Source organism: Calidris pugnax, unplaced genomic scaffold (assembly GCF_001431845.1).
Source record: "Calidris pugnax isolate Ruff unplaced genomic scaffold, ASM143184v1 scaffold178, whole genome shotgun sequence".
NCBI classification, from domain to species: domain Eukaryota; kingdom Metazoa; phylum Chordata; class Aves; order Charadriiformes; family Scolopacidae; genus Calidris; species Calidris pugnax.
In genome coordinates, this window is record NW_015090986.1 from 2,824,716 (window position 1) to 2,850,744 (window position 26,029).

Sequence of the window (26,029 nt, forward strand, 5' to 3'; positions counted from 1 at the left end):
TTTACCAAATAGATGGGTTACAATTGCTTCACAATGATAAGCCTTACTTAAAAGCTAAGATAGTAGTTTGATATTTTTTTTGTTTAAGCTGAGAATGCTATGAAATAAGCAAAATTTCTGATGTAAATAATATTGCAGTAGTGCATTCTTTTATTTTAAAGGAAAAGACTGATAAGTACATAAGGCTTGTTTGAGCTCAACAGAAAAAGATTGTAATGGTTCCATATGAGAAGTTTAATGAGTTTGGAACCGCAGGAATATTTGAAGGAACTTCTGTAAGGCCTCTTTGAAATAATTTTCTTTGGTTCAGTTGTCCTTTGGGACTGTCTAACGTGTTTTGTATTAAACATGTATTTAATTTCTTTTTTGAATAAGAGTAATATTCTTTGCTGTTGACTCAGTCGTTCCAGTAGGAGAAAAGATTCAGTGTTAAAGGTACTTACTAAATAGGAAGCTTCTGCTGTGCTTCCTCCATAATAGATTTTTGACTGAACAGCCTTAATAGAGAGACAAGTAAGTTTAATGTTATACATATAGATTGTGGTATACGTGTATCTTAAAGTAGATGAAAAGAATGTTTTCCTTTTTATCCTAAAACGTTGGGTGTTTTTTTTCAACATATCTGTGAAGACAATATAAATTACTTGAAAGATACATAAAAGATGCATTGTGCTTAGTTTTGTTCTGGCAGTTTCTAGTTATCCAAACTTAGACTGACAATTTTGTAGCTGGTAGTTCCATGAAACATTATTGGTTATTTTTATATCCATGCAAAAGATAAAGATCAATGCAATGTCATGTATTTAAGCTGAGAAGGTGATAAATTGGTCAGCTGCTGGTTCCTAGGTTATTGCTTTATGTTTACCTGCTTTTCTTCTGTGGTGGATCTCTTGGGTTTAGATAAAGAAGGTAAACACTACCTATTGCAGTAATGCAAATCTATGTCTTGAATTGATTAAGGGGTGTAAATGGGTGTAAAGATAGGTAATTCCAAAATGTTGTAAGATGATATGACAAATTTAACTAAAACAATGAATGTATAAAATTATTTTAGCTTCTTAGGAATTTTAAAAGTGCTATTTAAAGAAAACCTCACTGCATATTGTAAAATTCCAAGTAGAAGAGACATTTACTTAAACCCTGAAGACCTTAGACACAATGACTAGAAGCTAAGAAAACTTTCTTGAAGTATTTTGAGGAAGGTATGAGTTGATAATATGATAAATGCTCTTTTAGTTTACAGATACTTGTTTACATTTCTGAATGAACAAAAATCATTAAACACTGACCACTTCCTCTTTTGAAGAAGTAGGGGTGGATACAACTCGATTTTTCTGGACCACATTGGCCCATATTGTTAAGAAATGCAGTGCTAAAAAAAGTTGAAAGACAGTTAAAGATTTGTTGTTACACAGGTGCTTTTCCGGAGGAATGCTACAATAATTTATGCTGATGCTGTTCCTCTATCAGTGAAATGTATCTCATGTTAATGTGATATTAGTATAATATTTTACTCAAAAAGTGGAGGATGAGTTGTCTCAGGATACAGATAGTAAAGGTGTTGGCTAATTTAAACTGAGTTGACAAGTGCTTCCTTAGTGAAACCAGATACCCTGGCATGTACAGTAGCAATACGTACTTGGTTGTTTTTTTTTTTAATTTTACTGGGTATGCATATAGTTCTTCAAGACAGCCATATTGGTATTATGGAGAACTGAAAAATACTTTGTTAAGAAGCAGAATAGGCAATGTGTTTTCTCTGAATTGTGAGAAGACAACCACTTCCACCTGAAAGCCCTGATGAGAACTTGCAGGCAACAGAATCTGAATGCGCTGGTAGTCTTTATGGAATCTGAACCTCTCTCCAGTATTTAGCCATAGAGTAACTTTCGTTTCATTCATGGCAATGCTTAGACAGCCAAAATTAAGTGGCGTAGGAGAATGACGCTGGACCTGGCAGTTTATTTAGCTTGTAAGAGGAGTAGGGTGAAATGGATCTATGGTGAAATTGAAAATAAAGCAGGTGATTTAGGTTCAGGAATTCTCTTTTCAGGAGTTCAGTGAATACAGGATGGCGAGAATATTGATATGCAGATTGTCTAAAATTTTTGCCATGAGCAACTTTACTGTTACCTCTTTTTGTGGATTTACCAGTGTAGAATATGTACCAATACGTGCCATCTTCCTTTTTGAAGTGGAAAAATGAGGAAAGATAGATAGTCACACAGTGGGCATTGTGGAATTTTTAAAAACATGATTTCATGTAAAGTTTTTTTGATTTGGAATCCCAGTAGCAGAGGAAACAATAATGGGCTTGTGAATATTGTGGGATAAAAATCGGTGTTCTGATTTTAGTATCAGACAAAATTCCAGATTAAAAAATGTATAGGAGGGAAAACATACTCAGACTTATACTAACATTGTACGATTTAAAAACAGATATGGTAATAAAGTAAATGGGTTAAACAGCTAGGTCCTGACAAAGTTGTCTGGGATAGCAGACTTTCCGTGTTGTCAGCAGCTGACAAAGACGGGTCAGAATCTGGCCAGGTGATGCAGATTTCAGCATGAGTGGAAGAGTCTCACTACCTTTGCAAAATTTAGGCATACCATTGACAGAACTGACGCGTTTCCTAGTTATGGTCTATGTCTAGTAAGAACAACAGGTATAGAAAATTACAGTGAAGTGAAAATTTTTTGTGTGAAAAGTGGGAGGAATATATATAGCTTCCATGAGAGGTGGGGAGGCAGTTATGCGTGAATTAGAAGAAGAGATGATTGGCCACACTTCCTCAAAAAAGAAAAGTCATAAATAAGAATATTAGTACTCACAGAGTTGAGTATAATCAGGCTAGGGATTCTGATTGTTAAAAGGTAGCTATAATCGAACAGTGTAGTGGTTTGTCAGCAATCTGAAAGGGTTATTTTTGTTCTTGAGACTGAGCAATCATTTGGCGCTTAGAATGTTCTCCATAAAGTGAGAGAGCTTTGCTGAGTAAGACATGGGAATTAGAAGAACAGGAGATTTTTTAATTTTTTTGTTTTTAATTCTCCCTTCTGCCCTGTGGAATAGGATTTTGTTCCTTGAAATATTAAGGTTAAGAAGGGAAATTTTGTAGATGGTAACAGACCTTGAAGTTTCCCATCTCAAAATGGCAAATGTATTAACTTCCTAAATTAAGTTTATGAGATTTCAATTTGTTTATATTTTTAAAATTTACCACGTTTATATAATAAATGTTAACCACCTAAATAGATAATAGAGCAAATGAATGTTGCTTATAAAAAGTGACAAGGGATTCTGGGTCCAGTGTCTGGAATTAGATAGACAGCATTATTTTGGTACACTGCAGAGGTTGCAAATTATCTGTTGTCAACTGTGAAATCAATGAATTAGGTTCATTGTGAAAAAATTACTGTTGTAGGTTTAGTTGTAACAACATTTTATGGGTTTGTAGCTTTGGAATTTTAAAAACACTAATTAGCAGGAAAAATCATCAGCTATTGTTTCCCTGTCAATATATAACATGGGCTTCAGAGAAGTAGTTTGGTTGAGCATTTAGCATTACAGTGAATTAGCTTGCAGCAGGTGGTGTTATCTATTATCTGTGCACGTACCTGGCTTAGGAAGAATAGAACTCAATGTTTCACATTCTGTTTCTTGTCACTGAGTTGAGAATAATTGGGTGAATGAAACAGGCTGCTTGTGTGATGACCATCTTGCTTGGCTGGGCACAGTAAAGCAATGATTCTGTGTTTTTGATGTGTTTTTATGTTCATAGTTTGAACAGTACTGTTGTAAAAGTTGTCCCACTTGTAAAACATATCACATAACTGAGCACCTGACGAGGATCCCCAGTTCTCCTTCCATGTATAATCATCATGATACTGTGCATGTGTTAAAATTAAGTGCATTGAAATTCAGTTTCAAATTTATCTGCTGCCTACAGTTAGGAAATTCTAGAGTGCTGAATAACCAGTTACCCTGTTGCACAAAAAGCAATATAAGTGACACAACCATGCAACCCACTTCCTTTATTTGCAAGGTGCTATTTGTAAAATCCAACATTGAGAGTAGGGTCTGTGAAATTACCAAAAAGGGAGGAAAGACAATATTGACTAATGTTTTTAAATACATGGAACTTTCTGTGTCTGGCTTTATGTTCATTTTATTGATGATATAAACTGTCAGTTAATAGAAGATGAATGTAATTCTGCAAGATCTTTAGCTATGAGATAGAATTAATTTAATTTTTGATACTCTCAAAAAAAGTCTACCCAAGAAACCAAAAACGTATACTTATGTTCTTTGTTAGGCGTTAGGACTTGAGGAGTTTTCTTTCAGCTCTCTCATTGCTAACTGTGGGCAATATCAATACATGTATTTTAACAATACCGTTTATTTTGGTTCTTCTGATGTGTTTCTATATAGATTTGCTTTTCCCCTCATTGATGCCCATAGTGACGCTGAGTAGTGAAGTATCTGTGGAGGCTTTCCTTTGAAGAAGCTTTATGCTTATTTAAATCTTTTTCCCTAAAGCCCAAATGTCTAGTATCTCTGAAAATGTTTTCTGTGGCATTTTTCCAAGTATATGGGATACTTTCTTGAGAACTGCTAAGATTTTCTGGATTGTCAGTACTCCTTATTTTTCATGTTGAAATTCACTTTTCTGTTCTTATGAAAATTAACAGTATGGATTAGTGTAAGAGGATTCTTATGGGAAATATAAGAAGTCTATAGACAAAGTAAGAGGAGAGGTTTTTTGCAGAGCAGCGCATTCATTATTTGAGCAAGCAAACATGAGCTGATAATTACCTGTGTACAGTTGTTGCCTTACAAATTTTTCTGTAAAAGTTACATGTTCTGATATGTGATCTGTGGTTGTAGTCTGTTGTATAGGTAGATTATAGAGAAGGAGACAAATTCTTCTCAGTGATGCCCTGACATAACAAAGGAAAGGTAGCAATAATCACAGCTTGCAACAAGGGGCATTTCAGTTTGATAGAAGGAAAAAACAATTCACAATGTCATTGTAACAGATTGCTTAGGGATGCTGCTGAGCCTTTATCTTTGGAAACTTTCAAAGCTTGACTACGTGTTAAACCTGTGCAAACTGATCTAATTGTTAGTTATCTAACTGGTAGCTTAGCTGTACATTGATTGGGAGATTGGACTAGATGACATGCAGGTCCCTTCTAGTCTAAACTTTTCTATTATTCAAAATCATATGTAATCTTGAATTTTAAAGAAGATGGTGCTCAAAGTTACTTTGTTTATGTATGGGATGACTTGAAAATGAATTCTGAATAAAGTCTTTACTTTCTTTACTTACTTTTTACTTTATTTGCTAAATTTTAAACCCAGGGGTAAAGTTGCTTGCACTTCTTGTGCAATCATTTTTGCTGCTAGTTCTTTCTACTTTCTTTCTATTTACATGTTTTTAGCCAATGTTTTTGTCATCTGCATTCTGAGAAATAAAAGCCCTTGGAAATACAGGATTAGAGAAAAACAGGGCCTTTCCTCCCGGCATTCACAAAACTGGTGCAGCAGCAAAGAAGGCAACGGTAGAATTGTTTAAAAATACTTGTTTGAGTTAGTGTAAGTGTTTTTTGTCCAACTTTATATGATCACTTTTCATGTAGTAGAATTATTTTATGTTGCCTAATGTTTCTGCAACAGTCCCTCAAAGGGAAATCTGAAAAAGGATATAATGCTGTGAAGATGCAGTGTTAGTTTACGTCTTATGAAAATATCTATTCGTTATTTCCTCCTCCTGAAGCCTACATTTTATTCTTTTCTCTTTTGAGTGAAGCAGTTTCATCTGTGGTCCACATGCATTTTGTTAATATTTTCAAGTGAGTTTTACTAGAGATTCCATTTTCAGCTTAATGAAAGTTTATTCTCTTTAAGCGCTTTTATTTAGGCATTTTGGTATATGGGTGGAACATCCAAACATTCCTAATACAACAGAACTTGAGTAAAATCTATATAATTTTTTTCCAGTACTGGATTTTCTTTCTTTACTATGCAAAGTAAAACTTGTATTTTACTGTAATAGACTAGCAATTGTTGTACAGGGAATGAAAAAGTAAATTCATTCTTATACAACAGAAACTGTAAAAGTAACTCAAAGGTTACTTTTTTTTAGGTTTTGGATCTAAGTATAAAATCAAATCAAATAGTAACCAAAGTAGTTACTAAAATTGAGCAGTTTGTGAATTTTTGTTTTCAGACAAGTCCCCAGAACATTGTTTCTTTATTTGATAAAGTCAGCTATCGTAATTGTCACCAATTATGTTTTCTGAGCTAAAGACAGGACCAAGTAATCACAGCTCTTGGACTACTGTCTGTTACTGCCTCTGCTGGTGATTGGAAGAATATAGGTAGAACAGGGAGTGTATATTGCCACTAGTTCATGAATTAGCAGTGGATGTTATTGCCCAAGACTGAGATTCTTATTTAAAAAAAAAAAAGAGAGAAGTTGTTAGCTTATTTAAAGTAATCTGAGAATCATTTAGAAGAATTAATCATGTAACATATATAAAAAAGTTTCAGAAACAAATTAAAAAAAAATGGCTTAGATTTAATATTTATTACTTATTTGTTGTTATCTTGTTGCCAGTACCCTTGATTTGCTCAATTAATATGTATTTCAAAAGGTCTTTTTTGAAGAATTCTCAACAAATGTATCTATCTTTTTTCTATCTTTGTAGCCTGACTCTAGCAATGAACAGTGGCTCTTCAGCTTTTATCTGTCTTTTCAAAATTTTTAACGTGTATGTCTTCCTGAACTAGTTAAATGAAAATGTATTTAGCATCAACGTTTCCCTTTATATCTGTTCTTTCCTTTTTATCTGTTTCTTTGCTTGTTACCCAAGAAACATTCTCTTTGCCTCTTAGTGATTTAACATTCATTACATTTACTTTTAAAGAGGGCTGGACTTGGCCTTAAGATTAGCATCAACATTTCCCTTTATATCTGTTCTTTCCTTTTTATCTGTTTCTTTGCTTGTTACCCAAGAAACATTCTCTTTGCCTCTTAGTGATTTAACATTCATTACATTTACTTTTAAAGAGGGCTGGACTTGGCCTTAAGATACAAGATGTCAGACAAACATTAGTGGCTGTTTAGTAGTGTAGGTAAAAGGAGGCTGGACACAAGATGATAAAAAATATTTTTCTAAAAGCTTTTGACACTGCTGAAGTTCTCATATGAGCTAACTGTTGAGACTGAGAGTGAGTATTTCTTTCTCTGACTCACTGATCTGAGTTTGGGAATTTTTTGTTTAATGTTCTGTACAGTAGATGAAGGGTCCAGGGAGATTGATGTAAACTAATTTACTGATATCCATGGCAGGTGCCTATGTGCTAAAACCCCTCAGTTTTCTAATAAATTGCATTAAGAGCCATCCATAAAGGGCCTGGAGAGTTACTCTGGGGCTCGTACAGTCTGATACTACAAATATGGTCTCCTTTCCTTGATCCTTTTCTTAGCTGTGAGAAGAAAGCAATGGCAGCAGTGGGAAGAAGAGAAGGATTGAAGGGTACATGTTATCACAGACCACAAATAAAGACTGAAAAACACCAACTTGCATTGAATGAATTATTTCTTGGTAATTTTAGATTAGCTGAATAGATAGCTGTAGCCCACTTAACTCGTGTCCTGTTTTATCTTTCCAAGAGAGTTATTGAGAGCTCACTTATCCAGTTTTCCATTTTTGTGATATTTATAAGTACTTAACATGTTTACGTGTACAAATTGAAGCATGTGGCTGCGTATCATCACAGAAGGTAGCATGAATTTTTGGAAGAACACTAGTCCAATTAGAGACCAGTAAAGCAAAGAAGGTCTTCAGTTTGAATTTTTTCTTTGACATAAACATTGCCTGTTCATGTTTTACTTCATGGAGTTGTGTATTTAGTGATGTACAGTATATAATGCTAGACATAACATTTGTCTTCGCTGGAATGTGAAAGCATATAGTTAAGATTACTGTGTATGTGCTGATGCATGTGTAATATGGAGTGGACAGCAGGCACAAATGCTTTGAAAGTACAAATGGAGAGAAACAAAATCCATTTTTCTAAGACAGTGAAATTCTGATTAAAACTGGAAACACTGAACAGAGTCGAGCTGAAGGTCTCTCTTTGTTTAGTACCATTTGAAGTGGGTTGTCAGTAGGCATGGATTTTGCTACAGTTTGACTTAGAGCACTGACTTCTGTGGTGAAAGGGTCATCTTGCTGCTGTGCAGCACTTCTAGTTGTAATAGAGTAAAATTGTTGTTGTTGTAACGAATGAGAGCTTGAGGTAGGGGGATATTTATAAGGGGCCTAGAGTCCTTCACTTGTTTTTTCTGAGTGAGTTGTCCAGGGAGATGAATGAAATCTCTTTGCAGTGTAGCAAAAAGTTTGAAAATGGGTTTTGGACTTTGTTGTACAGCTGAATATGCATTTTCTCCTTTGCTGAACCCTGTTTTCTATAGAGAAGAATCAATCCAATGCTGTTGCAACATTTAACTGAAACAAAAGCTTATTTTATCACATATTGAACCAGTTAAAGTCAATAATAAAGCCTAACTTTTTATACAGTGTGTCTATGAAGTGCAGTAAATATGTGAGTAGTATTGTTCAGTAAACCAGAATGAAATGACAGCTTTTCAGTAGTTTTCAATTTTTAGCTGTAATAAACATTAAAAATAACATCAGGTTAATTCCAGTTCTTTTATAGTGTTACTGAATTGTTGCAGATAGCATGTGTACTCTTTAAAAAATAACTTATAGTAAGAACAGAGAGATTACAAGTTAGGTACAATTATTTAATTTAAAGGAAGTATTTTTCCTAAGTAATTTTTAACTCTAATTGTAATGATTTTACAGACCAAGTTAGGTACAATTCTTTAATTTAAAGAATCCTAAGTAATTTTTTAACTCTAATTGTAATGATTTTACAGAGACAAGTAACCTTCTTATTCCACAGTATTGGCTATAGAAAAAAATACAGATGCTTAATACTCCTGTTTTTCTGTTGAACTTCTGTGAAGCACAGTATAATTCAAATAAGTTAAACCTGTATAAGTTAGACTTATTTTATGTGGTTTTGTTTCATTTTGGTTTGCGTAAATGAAAGTATATGTGTGGGTTTTTTTAACTGGAATGGTGTGATCATAATCAAATATTGTCAATATGCACGATTTTAAATTGTGACTGTAACATTATTGAACCACATTATAGTGTTTAAACTAGAAATAAGCAAAAATGTTTTCTCCAAAAAAACCTCCCTGTATTTCTTCCTCAGCGATTGGTATATTTTTTCCTGTATAATTTTTCAGTCTTTAATTTTTTTGGCTTCTGTGTTTTCAGATATTTATCATAAGTGAATCATGACTTGTGTCATAATTGTATCTTTAAGCATTTCATCCTTTTCTTTATGTGAATTTTAGGTATGCTATCCCTCCAGAGCATGGGAAACGGCTTGAAAGACTAGCTCAAGGTAGTATTTTCAATATTTCCATATGTAAGATGTTTGAAGGACAAACCTCCAGCAAAGTGAAAAACATTGTCCTTGACTTACTTGCTGTGTTTTATTACTTAATGTTGTGTGACTTTTATCTCTGTATGGTGTGATTGCAAACAAGGAACACTTTCTAGTACTCTGAGGAATACTTAAGAAACAAAATAATTTTTTTTTGTCTTAGAACTTTATTTGATATTGGTGGTTTTAGCTTGATGAAGCTTATGAAAGTGAAGCTTAGTGTTTTGTTGCTTTTTGTTCATTAGATATTCTTTGCTAGTATCTTTGTATCCTCTGTGCCATTGCTTTTTCTTCTCGTAGCTTCTTTTCATCAGTACCTCTTAAATTTTAACTTCTTAGCCAAATTTGATACAAAGACAGAAATATTGAAGACAGCTGAGTCTCTGGAAATTGCGTGAAAGTTAGTGGGTGGGTACAGGACAGAACCCTGGTTGGTACCTCTGGGAAGGGTGAAGCAGGTAAAATGTACCGGTGCTGAATCTTACTTGGTAGCAGCCTGTTGCCCAGTGAGCAGACCTAGAAATCCACTTTGGCCAAAGCGTGGCTTTACCCTCAAGTACTGGCTTTTGCCCTCTTGAGGTGTGACGAATGTCTGTTGAGAAGAAGCAGAGGTTATTGTTGTATGATTGAGATCTAAGGGATAAAAATCATTGATCTATAGGAAAATTCTTCTTGTACAGTAATTTGTTTTATTTTCAATAAGACTACACCTCTCTCTTTGCTTCTAGATAGAGTTTCTTGGCCTGGCAGCCCATGTTTTATAGCCTGCTATTAACCATATTATTTAAGGAATGCTATTGAAAGTTCATAATTAGGTATCTTGTATCAGGACCAAATTCTGAAATTTTTTGTACACTTTCTTTTTGTATGAATTTTATGTGCCTATAGTTACATGACTATTTTTCTGAGTTATTTTTAAACTGTATTTTAAAATGTATCACTGAAGTTGATAGAGAGGAGAGACCTGTGAACTGGCAGTCTTAAAAACACATCTCAGAAAGACAGCTGTCAACTTGGATAATTATTTTTACTATTCCTAAATTTTCCCATAGTTTCATTTGAGAAAGTTATCACTATTTTTTTTCCTTCCTGGAGAACAAGACCTTTGGGTAGATAGACTTTTCATTTCATGCAGTATGGCTGCTCTGACATATATTATAGATTTCATATTGATTGATTATAGTTGTGTAGCATTTTAGTGCTATTCGGGCTTAAATGTTCTGTAATGAGTGTCTATCCAACCTTTTTTTTCTTTTCTTTCTTTTGGTGAGGGACGAGAATAGGCAGTTTCAGCAAGACTTGTTCGCTAGTTTCTAAAAATTAAGTGTCATTGAGGCATGGTATTGTTTGCTGCAGGCAAAAAAAAAAACAAAAACCCTTCAGATTTTTCTTTGACATACTGCAATATCTGGGGAAATTAGGGTAACCTGTACAATTCAGAAGGTAGGTAACTTTTGGACATACATGCTTTGCTACTTTGGAGGTTTTGAAGTCGATGAATGTAAACTTGCATACTTTAAGAAAGTGCCATGTTAGAAAACTGTGTCCTGAAGTTCTTTGACATACTGCAATATCTGGGGAAATTAGGGTAACCTGTACAATTCAGAAGGTAGGTAACTTTTGGACATACATGCTTTGCTACTTTGGAGGTTTTGAAGTCGATGAATGTAAACTTGCATACTTTAAGAAAGTGCCATGTTAGAAAACTGTGTCCTGAAGGTGCTCAGGCCTCTTATTGCTGATAATGGTAGCCTAATACAGTAAAAGGAATGGGACATAAAGCATGTGGAGAAGTGGAAATCTCCAAAACCACTGTTTGTCAGAAGCCAATAGGTTATACTGGTTGAACAGGGTTTTAGTGTCTGAATACCAGAGTCAGATTTGGACAATTGTCTATTCAGTCTCACCTAATGTAACAGTACTTAGGTCCAGAACTGCTGAAAGAAGCTAGGACAGAAAGGGATCTGTCTTGAGGTTTGCTGGCACCATGTGTACATGCTTTTCTACAGCTGGGAAAAGGCACCCAGTTCCTTCATCTTTACTGATCACTAGATTAAAAGAAGTTGTCCAGGCACGTCACTCAGCCTTGGTCTGTGCACATCTGTAAGGAATCCAATTGTCTATTAGTGCCGTTAATTGTTAGTACAAGTGACAAAGATCTGTGTGGTGACTGGAAAACTACTTTCCTTGGTGAATCATGTGTATGACCAAACTTAATAATTTTAATTTCAGACCCATATTTTGAACAGTAAATAGAAAATAAAACACGAAATCAGGTACTCAACAGTGAAGAGAAAATTTCAAATAGTTGTTTTATTCCATTATATTCAGTGAATGAAACTGGATTTCTCTGGGAAACTGTATACTCGTGCAGAGATTTTTATTGTAACAGCAATGTAAGATAGCTGAGTTAGTTTCACAGACAACCATCTCTGACATTTCTGAAGTTTTTTTGTATTTGAATTTAATGTCTTCTGCAATATTTTTCTGTGACTAGGTTGTTTTCATGATATTTTTGGCCCAGCTTAGAATAGAATGTAGAAAATGATGCTGTAGTTCTTAAGAATAAAGGTGATGGACCTAATGCTTGGTTTGACTTAGACTTTTTTTCTTTTTTTTTTTTGGAAACTACAATTTCTGATTATTTCCATGTGGGGGGATAAAACCTTTGTGATCTTCTAATTTGCAACTGCTGCCTGCTAAAATACAGTCCGAGTTTTACAGTAAGATATCTTAAAAAGATGAAAATGTAAAGTACGCTCATCGCTGCAATTCACTTAATAGTAAACATTAATAAAATGTAGTGTAAATTAGACCATCATGCTTAACCTGCTTAACTAAATGTATATTAAAATATTTTTAATCATATTTTTGCATGAATACAATCTATGAAGAAAAAAAAGTATTTTGTTCGGGAAGGTTAGCTCTGAGCAGATGCCCACTGAATTAATCAAATGCTCCTAAATAATTAAAATAATGAAATAGTGCATTAAATGCGACAGGTTGTTTAAGTCAAGGCAGCAGTTGATACATGAAATTAAAGGAAGGTTAGGATGTTTTCCATTTTTGCTTCATTTCTGCTTTTCATTGAAAGCTTGATTGACTGTTCCACCTACAAATATTTTATCTGAAAGACATTAGACTTGCATCTAATAAAGACAACAGTTTGATTTTGCCCTTCAGCTGTTTTCTCATTTATGTAGGTTTTTTTCAATTTTATGTAGACATAAATGTAATAAAAATCTCAAGTGAGCTGTTAACTGCCATTTTTATACTTGTTATGTTAATTTGTAATACCATGGCATTCTTAAGAATTGTTTCTTTCATGAAATGGGTTAGAAAATGAAGAGAATAGAAGCAGAGTGGTGAATCAGAAATGACAGTTTGAAGGATTTTCAAGATCGTTTAATAGATCATTTAATTGCAGAAACTTTTAGAGAGGAGGTGACATCTATCTGTGGTGCTCAATTATGTTAAAGAAGAACCTAAAGTAAAGTTTAATATATTGTAAGTATGTAGGGATGTTACAAAGAGCGTTCTATGGTGTATAGTATTAATTAATTCATTTTATGCAGACATCATTACCTATTATGTATGAAAACAAGTGCAAATAGTGAAATAAAACTCGATGTAGAATTTGCATAACTTCTAAGTTGAATCTGAAAACTTGAGCAGTTGAAGAATTGAACTTTATCTCAACTGATAGTTATATGAGTCAAGTTAGGAAAGTTGCATCTAAGAGAATAAACTTAAAGCTGTAACATATTAATCTGGGAATAACAACAGTCATATTTCACAGCACTTGCTTCTTTTGTGGCTTTTATACTATGTGCTTTGTATAGCATACAAATTCCCACCGCTTCTTTGTGAGGAGTGTTGGTATGCAAACTCATCCTCCTAATTTCTTTTATGTGCAATACAGAAAGTTAAATCAAATTAGTTCAAATAATTGCAAATTAATTTAAACACATTATATGACGTTTGTATTTATACCTACCAAAGTAAAATCTAAAAATAAATACGACTAGAAAACTCCATCCTTCTTTCATCTCTGCTTGTGTTCCAAGAGTGAATTATGATTAATATTTTGTATGTCCTAAGTCCTTTAAAGAGACATACATAAGTAAACATACATAAGACATACGTGAGTAAAAAATTACTGTAACTTTGAGTTTAATTGCATTAATTGGGATTATTTTTAATTACATTAAAGATATTTTCCATTTCAGGGTGTTCTCTTTCTTATAAGTTTTAAATATTTCTCAAGTTTTATACTTAAATTTTCAATTCATATTAATAAACTAGAAATAAAGCACCTTTACTATAAAATTTCAGGTGAAGACTTGTATGTGAAAGTGTAGAGAAAGGTAGGAAGTCTAGCCTCGTTCCCTGACTGGTCAGAATTTGAATTGAAAGTTCCCTACAAATACGATTTTTATGTATGTGTGCTTAAATACTGACTTCATCATTGGCTGAATTCTGAAACCCTTGATCATACAAGGTAATACATAGCCAATTGCCCTATTCAAATAAATGGAGTTACTTGCAGAGTTACTTTTTTGGGAATAGTGTTGTAATTTGTCCAAGTAAGATTGTAGCTGAACAGTTTAATTAAAAACAGTATGGACACATTCTTGGTACCATAAACGGGCGTTCGAAATACCGTGAAAATGCTAATCAACCAAGGAATGGAACTCAATCCACTTCAGTTTGTGTGAGTGATAGTTGTGATATGTTGTGGTCATCTCATAGTGAGCTGTGTGTGATACTTGGAATGATACTGTCAGGATGAAAAAAGGAAAAAAGAGCCTTCCGGATAGCAATGCTCATGTTCAAACATTTGGCCACAAGTGCTGAGTCACATCTTTACCTTGTAGACTGTTCTAATTCTGCTCCAGGTGTTGAGTATGTCAGTATTTCTTTAAATCATGGGTTGGAGAATTTTCAACTGGGTGATCTTTTTCTCATGGATGTAAATCAATGAGCAACCTGATTCTGTTTCACCTGATTGGTCCCTGTGAAGTAATTGCTGTGAACTGTCTTCTTGTGTTCTGTGGAACCTTTTCCAAGATTAGGTAGGGTACAGGTGGCTAAATAGAAGTATTGAGAAGAGGTGTGGAAGAGGTCTGCCATGTCTCAAGAGACCATCCCAGAAACGGGTTGCATGCAAATACCCACAAGATGTCTGCTTGTGTAAAACTGATTTAGAGTTAATGGATTAGTGTTAATGAATTAAATGAAGATTTCAAGTGTCTCATAAAAGGATGAATGTACTACAGAATGTGAATGGTAGTTACCTTTTAGATAAATTTCAGCATTTTTTTCATTTGGATGTGGGATTTCACTAAATATCCAGGATTAACAGGTAATCCTGTAAATTGGTATTTGAGAATGGTTCTGGTGTGTTGCAGGCGTGTCTCGAATTGGCCTGCATTTAATGATTTATAAGAGTCTTGTGAAGTTTCTAATGCTATGTCCTCTATTCATTGGTTTTTAACACCTGCTAACTAGTTCTCCCACAGGGATTTTCTTTCCTGAAATAAAAGCTTGTGTGACCTCACCTTTACCCTGGGCAGAACAAAAGACCTTCTGATAAACAGTTTTCTAATGAGGAAATGCTACCTTCCTTTCTTCCCTTGTTCATTGAAGGGGAGTGCTCTGAGAAAATGAAGTGAATGTGACTGGAAAATTTGAGTGTGTGTAAGTGTAGACTTTGACAGAGTCAAAAGACATTTTATAGTGGTATAGAACATGTAGGTTGTGCTTTGATTTCACTGTGAGGGCTCTGTAACCATAGCAAATGTTCTCCAGTAAATTTCTCATAATAGATTTTGAGCATGTTATGTTCTGCTGTTCTGTTTTGTTTGCAGCTTTCTTAAAATTCAGCAACAAGCTTGCCTTCTGGTTGGAGTTGTCACAACTGTTTCTGATCTCTTGGAGCTGTAGTGGTACAACTTAAGTTTTGGATATCTGCCCATCGTTTGCTTTTTATTATTATTTATTGAACTAATTAAGCAGATTGCAGTAGCTGAATCTGGTACAAAATTTGTTTTCTTGGGGAAAATAGCTTAGTCAAACCTGGCCTGCTTTTAGAAATCAAGGTTTTTGCTACTTTTCATACTGGTTATTTTTTAAGTCTCAAATATCACTTTCAATCACGTTTTTAACAGTATGTTCCACTATATTTCTATTATTATGCTGTTCAGGACTGAGTTTTCTTGAAGCTCATAAGCCGTATATTCCAAGTTATGATTGTTAGCATTATGTTATAGGCATTAATTTTGCCAAAATAGTTGAAATAGTGGGCTAGTTTCTTTTAACTGTCTTTTAATCAGTGAAGCCAAATGTGTATGATAAAACTGTACATACCAAGTACTACTTTTTGAAATGTACATTATAACATTATTTGCAATTCCAAGAGAGAGTAAAGAATTCCTTGCCTGTTGGTGGGAAGAAACAAGAAAGAACCATAAATTTGAATGAACTGTGATCTCAGGGCATCTTAGTAGAGTTGATCAGTACAAGTGACTTTTTCCTGAAGTCATTAAAAATATTTAGACGGTTAATTGACTGAAAGTGATTTTTTTTTTTTTTTTTTTTTTTTTTTTTTTTTTTTTTTTTTTAAATCAAGTAGTGAGCACATTGCTCCAAGAATAAAACTGCTTCTGTGAATGACAAACTAACATTGATGTGAGAGGTATAGAATTATAGAATGGTTTAGGTAAGAAAGGACCTTAAAGATAATTTAGTTGCAGCCCTCCGGCCAGGGGCACTTTGCACGTAGACCAGGTTACTTAAAGCCCCATCCAGCCTGGTCTTGACCACTACTGGGGATGGGGCATCCACAGCTTCTCTGGGCAACCTGTTCCAGTGCCTCACCACGCTCATAGTGAAAATTTTTTTCCTAATGTCTAGTCTAAATCTGCCCTCTTCCAGTTTGGAACCATTACCCCTCATCCTATCACTATATGCCCTTGTAAAAAATCCCTCTTTATCTTTCCTGTAGGCCCACTTTAGGTACTGGAAGGCTGCTGTAAGATCTCCCTGGAGCCTTCTCTTCTCCAGGCTGAACAACCCCAACTGTCTCAGCCTGTCTCGTAGTAGATCTGCTCCAGCGCTCTGTTTTTGTGGCTCTCCTCTGGACTCACTCCAACAGGTCCATATCCTTCTTTCGTTGGGGACACCAAAGCTGGATGCAGTACTCCAGGTGGGGTCTCACCAGAGCAGAGCAGAGGGGCAGAATCACCTCCCTTGACCTGCTGGCTACACTTCTTTTGATGCAGCACAGGATGCAGTATGCTTTCTGGGCGGCAAGCTCACACTGCTGGTACATGTTGAGCTTCTCATCCACCAACTACCCGAGTCCTCCTTCTCAGGGCTGTTCTCAATCCATTCTCTGCCCAGTCTGTATTTGTGCTTGGGATTGCTGTGACCCAAGTGCAGGACCTTGCACTTGGCCTGGCTGAACTTCATGAGGTTCACACAGGCCCTGTCCAGCTTCTGCTGGATGGCATCTCTTCCCTCTAGCATGTTGACTGCATCACACAGCTTGGTGTCATCTGGAAACTTGCTGAGGGTGCACTCAATCCCACTGTCTCTGTCTCTGACAAAGATACTGAACAGCACTGGTCCCAGAACTGGCCCCTGAGGAATGCCACGTGTCATTGGTTGCCACTTGGACATAGAGACGCTGACCCCAAATCTCTTGCGTACAACAACTTGTGCAAACAAAGTAAAAGGATGACAGAAAGCCATTTTACTATGTGAATGTCCTGTGGTTAATTCTGTGTTCACAAAGAATCACAGAATGATACTGGGTTGGAAGGGAATTCTGGGGATCATCTGGTCCAGCCCCCCTGCCAGAACAGGTCCACCAAATGCAGGTTATACAGGAACACGTCCGGGTGGGTTTTGAATGACGGAGACTCCACCACCTTTCTGTCAGCCTGTTCCAGTGCTCTGCCACCCTCAAAGTAAGGAAGTTCCTCCTCATGTTTAGATGGAACTTCCTGTGTTCTGGTTTGTGCCCATTTTTCTATCATTTGTCTAGTCATTTTTGTTATTGTTTTTCCTGTACTTTTCTTAGGCGACCTATTCTTACTTCTTCGGTGCAGCTAGCAGGCTTTTCCAGAAAAACAGTTACAATTCAGTTTTGAGAACAATGGAGTTGTGCTCTTGGTTAAAATATTGCTGAGGACAAATGTTTAAACCTTGAATAATCCTAGATAATCTGTCAAACCTCTCTAAAAGATATTTTTTTTGCGTGTTCTGCAGGCATAAAATATCATTTTATGTGTAAATGAATCAAGTGTTTTTTCTGAATCAGTATTAATGCCATTATTAAGGGGAATTTTTTCATCATGGAGAACTAGCATTCTGTCTTCTCCAGTATCAAGTTGCTGTGCAAGATAATTAGTGAAATATACTTCTTTTTATTTCTGTTGCTTCACTTCCATTTCTGTCCTTATTTCTTACGTAGTTCTCCTGCATAGAAGAATAGGATTATGTATGACTTCCTTGATCCCAAAAAAGACATAATTTTTAAATGGCTTTATATTTGGATTTTCTTATTATAATGAATTTTACCTATATTTATAGTGCAAATGAAAATGATTTTGGAGAATCTTTTTTTACCCAATTTTGTGTTCATAAATTTTTATTTTTTTACAGTAGACTCAAACTAATTATGCTACACTAGTTTAAACACATAAAAGTAATCTTTTCTTCCTATATGTTTTAATGGACTAAGCAGAGTTTTTGGGGTGGTACAAAATAATCATGAAAGTTCAAACATGGAAAGCAGTTTTTGTTTATAGGAATCAAGACAAGATATAAAGAAGCAAAAAAACCCCAACTGTTTTCAGTCATCCCAGATACCTCTGTGAAAGTAGCCATACTTTCTAGCCTTTTATAGATACAAAGTTGTATTTGTTTATTGTATAGGTGGTCTGGAAGTGCCAGGTAAACCTAGTCCTTGTGGAATCCTTTTAAATTTATATACTACAGTTGATTTTTCCTGGGTGCAGGGGTTGCAGAATGAATGTTAGTGAAAAAAATATAAATCCCCAAATAATAAAATATTTCTCGAAAGGCTAAAAAAAGTGCACCTTAATTCACAGATTCAAATTTATTTTAAATTTAAATAAATATTTTAAAAGTCCCCAACCCCTGCAATCTGCCCCCATCCCTGCCCCTGACAATCAGTTGAAAAACTTAGGAGGGGCATTTGATTTTTATATAAAGCTCTTGGAACCTAGCAAAGACATGACAGAAAATTCTAGAAAAAGTTTGAACAGTATTATGTATTGTAAAATATTACAAAAAAATCCTGCTTGTTTTAAATAAAAGATAAATAAAAGATTTTTTTTTTGCCTTATTAGGGTTCTTCCCAAGCAGTTCTCAAGGATGTGATGCTTTTCTTCGCCACAAGATGACTCTGATTTCTCCATCAATATTGAAGAAGTATGGAATTCCTTTTGACAAGGTACATTGGTGCTTATTTTTAAACTACACATTCATGCATTGACTTAGATTGTGTTTACTATAAGGACTGTTTATAGTAAAGTTGAGGCAAAAAAGGAATTTTAATTTTTCTAGGCACTGACTCCATGAAAAAATGAAAACAAATGCTTGTACTATTAGGACTTTTATATGGTTTAGCTTGGAATTTTCTAGCAGAAAACAGTTCTAACCATCATAATCTTTATCTAAAAGTTTCTGTTTTATTTCTATGCAAGCTTGCATGTGATATTCTGTTGACTGAAACACTTAATAACTAGTTGTGTTAATGCAAGTTATATACCTAATATTTTAAAATAAATGTTTCATATCTGTATTATCTGTATATTGTATTTTCTTATGCAATTAAATGTACCTTTATCGGTATTATGACCTAAAAAGTTTCAGGTGGAATAAAACCAAACACACTGTTTTTTAGTTTAAAGTGTATTTTAAAACCTGTAGCATATTAAAAAGGAGTTGAATGATTATTTTGTGCTGCTAGGTGGTGGAAGACTGGACACTTAATAAGAATGTTATATAAACAGAAAGTAGGAAGAATAACTGGCTTTCTTCTTTGTGGATGAATTTAAGATATAGCTGTTTCCAAAAACATCTGACGTATTCAGTTTCTTCTTGTCTACAAGATTTTCTACGTTCTTTGTTTTCCACTTCGAACTTCCTATAGCTGCCAGCTAATAAAAGCATTCCTACTGCATTGCTTTGTCTTTAAATAGATATATCTTATATCCTGAATTCTGTGTAGATTCTAAATTTCTAAATTCAAGAGCTTTGTAGGCCTACTCAGAAGCATAGAGCTTCATTCAAAGGTCCACCGTGTGAACATCTGTATGTTATAGTGAGTTTTTTAAAAGCCTTTTGATCATTAATGGGTTATGATTCTTGGTTTCCCACTGTGCAGACTGTTTTAAAGTGTTCAGAAGAACCAGGCAATATATACATTTTCTCAATCTGTTCCTGCTGCACTGTAGGTCTGTAAATTGTCCTTGCCACACTCCTTGTTTTTTATTGTGGTTTCTGTTTCAGCATTTGCTGTGTTTGTTTATTGCTATCATGTGGATTTATGTAGGCAAACTTAGCTTATCATGCTTCCCAGCCTAGTATATAGGATAACACAGTGCTTTCTATCTGTTTTAGCTGATGTTTTTGTAACAGTATGAAACGTAGCCCATAGAAATAATATGTAAGCGAATGTTTTCAAGTATACTATTATCATGGTTTAATCCTGGCAAGCAGCTGAGCCCCGCACAGCTGCTCGCTCTCTCCCTTCCCTGTGTGATGCGGGAGTGAATTGGAAGGTTAAAAGTGAGAAAACTCATGGTTTAAGATAAAAGGCAGTTTAACAGGTAAAGGAAAATCTGTGCATGCAAAGAAATTGCAAGGAATTTGCTGCTTCCCATCGGCAGACAGGGATTCAGCCATCTCCAGGAAAGCAGGGCTCCGTCACACGTAATGGTTATTTGGGAACTTCAAACATTCCCCTCCTTCCTTCTCTCTCCACTCCCTCAGCTCCAGCCTCCTTGCTGTCAGGGCAGTGTGAGAAGCAGATAAGGTGACGCTGTCTAAGTACTGCTCAGCAGGAACTAAAACACACCAGTATTACCAACGTTGTTTGCAGCACAAATCCAAAACATAGCCCCATAAAGCTCCTATGAAGAAATTTAATTCTGTCGCAGCTAAAACAGCACAAGCGTGTTGAAAAATATATAGTATTGCAACAAGCAAAATACTTCAAGTGAATGAATACAGAAACTTATAACCTCAAGAATTTATAGGATAATATTACAACATACTGCACTTCGTAGCTGAAGAACTGCCATCTGACATGAATCCGTTGTTGAAGAAGGAAACATAATTGGAGAGAGAGTATGTCTTTAAATGGATTTTACAACAGAAATTTATCAACAGTTCGAGATGTTCTTGGTCTCTCCTGAAAATAGTATTTTGCAGCAAAATATAAATTATGCAGGCATCTGCATACCAGTAATCAATGTCTACACTTCAATAATCGGTGTCTACAATAATTACCTAGCACTACTACTAGTAGAACAGCAATAACTGATCCTGCCAATTATATGACATGCTTTTAGTAAAACTGAGTGGAAGCAAATTTTAGAAGGTTACTTGATAAGAAGAACCTTGTTAGAAATACAGCTTTACTGTTAAGGAAAAGAAACTGAGTGAGGTAGACATTTAGGTGGGATAAAGCCACTGATTTGTTATGTGTTTTGGAATACCACTTCATTTTTCATGCTTAAATCAATATATGTATAAAATTGAAGAAATGTAGGCGTTTAGAATGATACTGCCTGCTGTGAAAAGCAAGCTTTTTTGAATAAATTATATTCATCTAAGTAGTTTGTTTTCTGAATGATATATTATTATATGGAAATGTAGTTGCTGAGTTCGTTTTTGTAATTTATAGGTAAATACTGATTTCTTTCATAGCCTTGTGCTTTGTTATGAAGTGTCAGATGAAACCTTCCAAACTGGAAGGTTTTATAACTAGATTTATCATTTTGGATTTACAGAACATTACTTTGTGAACAGTGTAATTTTCAGTGGTTGGTGTTTAAAGTAGCATAGTGCAAAATGCTAGCATATTTATTTTCAGTACCACACATTTGAGGTGGGTAAGGGAGCTGATGTTCTTACTTCAGTGTCTTGATTATTCCTGTATTCTAATTAGAAAAAAAAAAATTAAAAAAATTGCTAGAAACAGTTAAATATTTTAGTTTGGTTCTGTCACCTAGTCTTGGGAGGAAGCAGGCTGTACCCAAGTGTAATTGTAATTAATGGGATTCAGTGAGAAAGTGAATAGAGAGAACCAGGCTGTGATCTCTCATGTCTCAAAGTGATAGAAGTGGAAATGTGCTGCATGCTGATAAGTCAGCCTACGCCTACCAGGTGGCAGCTGAACTGCTGCTTGTTGCAATAGAACACCTGCTAAACTGTCAGCAGTGGGAGGGTGTATTGAGATAAATTTCGCAATTGTTAGAATTGAGAATAATCTTTCTTAAACATTCCCACAGCGATTGTTTGAGTCCTACAGTAGCAGTTATAATATATGCACCTGTATGTGCTTTTGCATGTACACACTAAATGTGAACCCACAAAAAATTAACCTTGCAAAGTGCAAATGCAAAATGCAATGTCCAATTTTATTCTTTAGCTTTGTTAGCTAAATATGTTTTTTCTTGTTTTCCTCTTTCCTTCGTCCTACAATACAGTCAGAAACATATATCTTGAAGTGCTATCCCTGTGTATTTATCCTTGCATTAAGAAAAAAAAAACACAAAGTATTTGTAAAACTGTAAGATGAGAATTTTGAGGGAGGAGAAAAGGGGGATTCTAAAAGTGGAAACTGAATATAAGACAACTATTCCAACAAAAGGCTGAGATTTAAGACCTGGCATGTTAATAAGAAAAGTATTTCGAGTTGTGAGTGTTAATTTTGGTGATTAAAATTTAACTCTCCTTTTTTGCGATTTCAATTCATGTCTTTCCCTAAAAAGAGTCATATTTGTCCTAACAGTTTTTCTTACTGTATTACTTATGCAAAGCCTTGTCGCGCAATGAAAACAGCCTTTTTAATCTCTATGAAGTCCCCTTATTTTCCTGTAATCAGCAAATGCGTCTTATTGAATGGTCATCAGTCATTGCTCAGATTATTTGCTTCATTTAAATGATCTGTTTGCTTTCAGTGAGCCTGCTGTCTGATGTGTTTCGTGTCAAAAGGCTTACCAAACAGAATATGGGGAATCTCTTTTAACTCTTTACTTCCAGATCTTCTAGTTTATTGATTAACTCTTTTCAGATACTTCAGAAAACAGATTTGTAGTCTGACTAGCCTATCCTCGATACAGTCTTTGGTGGTGTGACTTTCAGAGATTAAAGCTGTCTCTGAGCAGAGAGAATATTAGTGACTGACAAGAAGTACAGTCTCTTCTTTTCTTCACATCCAGAGAAGAGCAGCAGTCCATCCATGTACAGGAAGATAAGATTTCTCTCTTGAAAGAGAATATCCTGACCAGTGATTTGTTTACCTTAGCCTATTTTTCTATTAATTTATTCTAGAATCCTTTTATATGATATCCCATTTTGATAACTGCTAGGAATTTGGTTTCTTTTTGGCTATACAAAATATTGCTATGGCAGTAATTTTTTAGTAGTTGTTTTTTCTATTTTTTTTTTATTTTTACTGCACTTATAAAGAACAGATCAGTCCTTTGGAATTACCCTTGCTTATTCTCTAAAGCAATGTCAGAGCTTACCTGTAGTCAAATTTTTCCTCTGAGAATCTCCTTCCAGGCCGCTCGTCCTTTAAGTATTTAGAATTCTGGTTGTCAATAGCATCAGAGTTTTGCTCTCATAAATTGTACTTTAAGAGAAAGAGGGGAAGGACAGGGACAGATTAAAAAGTTTGACGTAATAGCTAAAGTGATGTTTTAATGCCATTACGTTGAGACATTCTGCATGGCATTTCCAGTGCAAAAATCCCCTTGGTGTTAGTAGCTGTGAGGCTCAAGAATGGGTGCAGGGCAATTGTCATTAATTATTCTTCCTTCTTTCCTGTCCAAAATGTTTTAAAGATACTGCCTGAGAGGATATAAATATATCCAGTGTCTTGCTTTGGGATGAACAACATTGTTTTCTTTAACTGCTAAGGCTCATTAACTTAGAGTTTCTCCTCCTTTATACTTGATCATCAATAGTAAGTGACTTAAAAGGCAAATCAGACCCTCAGTTATGGGTTTTTGAAATGGGTGAGTAGGGGAGAGAAGGGTGAGAATAAGGTCTCTCTGCAGGCTTTCCAGGAAAAGTTCTCTGCCATTCCAGAGAAACATCTTCAGGGTGCTGGACAGAGTAATTTCTTCAACAATTGATTGGTATTAGTATTTGGGGATGATAATTGGGAGAATTTAGTCCAGCCTGTCTCTGCTTCCTCTCAGTCAGGAAGACTGATGTATTCTTTGTGCTGTCTTTTCCGGGTTTTACTACCTGCGTTCCAAGATTAGTTTTTTGAAAGTAGTTTCTAAATTTGTAAAGTAATACATGTAGCTATGTATTTTATAGTAAATGTCTGTCTGAAGTGTACTATTCTGCTTGCGTTAACTCACGACTGTGTGCAAGGAGAAAAAAATTCTTTCTTTCTAGGTAGTTGCAAAGACAAATGCAGTTTTCACTGCTTGGTAGCAGAACTACTTTTGTACTGTGCTTCACTTTGAGGTTTTTTTGTGTTTGCTTTTTTGTTTGTTTGTTTATTTTTTATGCTACAGGTTACACAAGAGGCAGGAGAATTTATGATTACTTTCCCATATGGATACCATGCAGGATTTAACCACGGTTTTAACTGCGCGGAGTCAACAAACTTTGCCACCATCCGATGGATTGATTATGGAAAAGCAGCGAAGTTGGTAAGTCATGCTGCAGAAAACTGATGCGTAAGGAAATCTTTCCTGTGGTTATTTCTTTGTGACAATCTATGGAAGCCAATGAGAAAGGGAGAACTATTAGATCAGGTAGTACCTTATACTGCTATTGAAATTTTATTTACAGTTGTTTTTTTCCTAATGGGTACTATACTTCGAGCAATCTGTGTTCCCCTTAGTAGTGGGTTTTTATTTGCAGCTTACTCTACATATTCTTTAAAACCAGTTCTATTTATGGATTTTTTTTAAGTTGAAGCTACACTTACTGAGGTCATTATATCTGAAGACAGCTGACTTCTGCTCTTAAACCTCCTCTAAGTTCTACCATTTGTGAAAGCACTTTATTTAAACAAGGAATTTTGATACCTGGAAAGAAACATAAGTAATTAAAATGTAAACAAAGTTTCAAGAAACAAGTTCCACTTATGACATTGAAGATGAGAAATCTTTTAATGCAATATTATAAACAAACTGTAAACTCAGAGTAGGTATTTCAGGTTTTAAAATCAGGTCTGCTTTTCTGAAGATATGTTAAACTGAAATTTTGTTACATGGCATAGATATTTTTGCTTATTTTCATATACAGCATGTGAGTAAATACACAAAATCAAGAAAGTGTAATCTGTTCAGCGGAAGTTTGTTACTATTTTTCAGTATTCTGTTATTTTTCTCAGAATTATGACTTTTGTAAGCTCTGGTTACTGTGTTGTCTAAAATGTTTAAGCCAGAGGCATTCTCTGCATTGACTTTTTCGTTACTGATAAAACCTTTTTCAATAGTGATTTGCTTAATGCTGATAAGCTGACATGGAATAAAGGGCAAAATGAGATGTGCAGGTTCAAAAATTAAGTAATGATAGTCAATGCTCATTAAATGCTTGGGACTGGAAGGCTGTGATGAGACAGTTTTCAAATAGTGGAAATTTATGACTCTAAGATTATTATAGTTAATGAGACTGAATATGCTCCAAAGGGAAAAATTTTTTAAATATTTTTTTCCACATGTTCTGTATGCATACACTAACAGTAGTGAAAGTATTGAAGACATCAATATGCATCTAACTTGTTCAGGCTGGTCTTTATCTTTAATCGGAAAGTTGTGTTTTTAATAGCCAAAAGATTACCTGTTAGCTGTAAAGTTAATTAAAAGAACTCAATGTGTTAGAAAGCTTGGAATTTATATAGATAGTACAGTGGAACAAAGTTAGGAGGAATACAGGCATAGACACATGAGTTAATTGTGGCAGGTCCTGGACTTTAACACGTATGAATGTGGTGTGGCTCTAAAATTTATTCAGCTGAACTTCAGGAATAGCAAACTTTCTCTCTGGATATAGCAAAGCAGAGGTAGTGATACCTGCAGCTACGTCCTTTTTGGTGTACGGGTGTCATATTTCTCATGTTTTAAAAAAATAGTCTACCATTTGGTGTGCAGCTGCCTCGGTACAATCTATTAAATGTTTTATGCCTCCAGCATGCCTCTCAATTATTGTATTGTACTATAAACTCCATGTCACATTTAAAATTCTGCAGAGTTAGAAGGT

The 26,029-nt window shown here is 34.9% G+C and overlaps 1 protein-coding gene across 1 annotated transcript in view; it reads left to right on the top strand.

Moving 5' to 3' along the window:
* The window catches only part of LOC106894889 (lysine-specific demethylase 4C-like), a 73,350-nt gene extending 48,855 nt beyond the window's left edge, over nt 1-24,495 (top strand). Inside the window, exons 6-8 of the mRNA XM_014953879.1 lie at nt 9,444-9,493; nt 18,916-19,019; nt 24,334-24,495. Coding sequence (XP_014809365.1) covers nt 9,444-9,493; nt 18,916-19,019; nt 24,334-24,495 — 316 coding nt within the window. The remainder of the gene's footprint in view (nt 1-9,443; nt 9,494-18,915; nt 19,020-24,333) is intronic.
* Nucleotides 24,496-26,029: the final 1,534 nt, after the last annotated feature.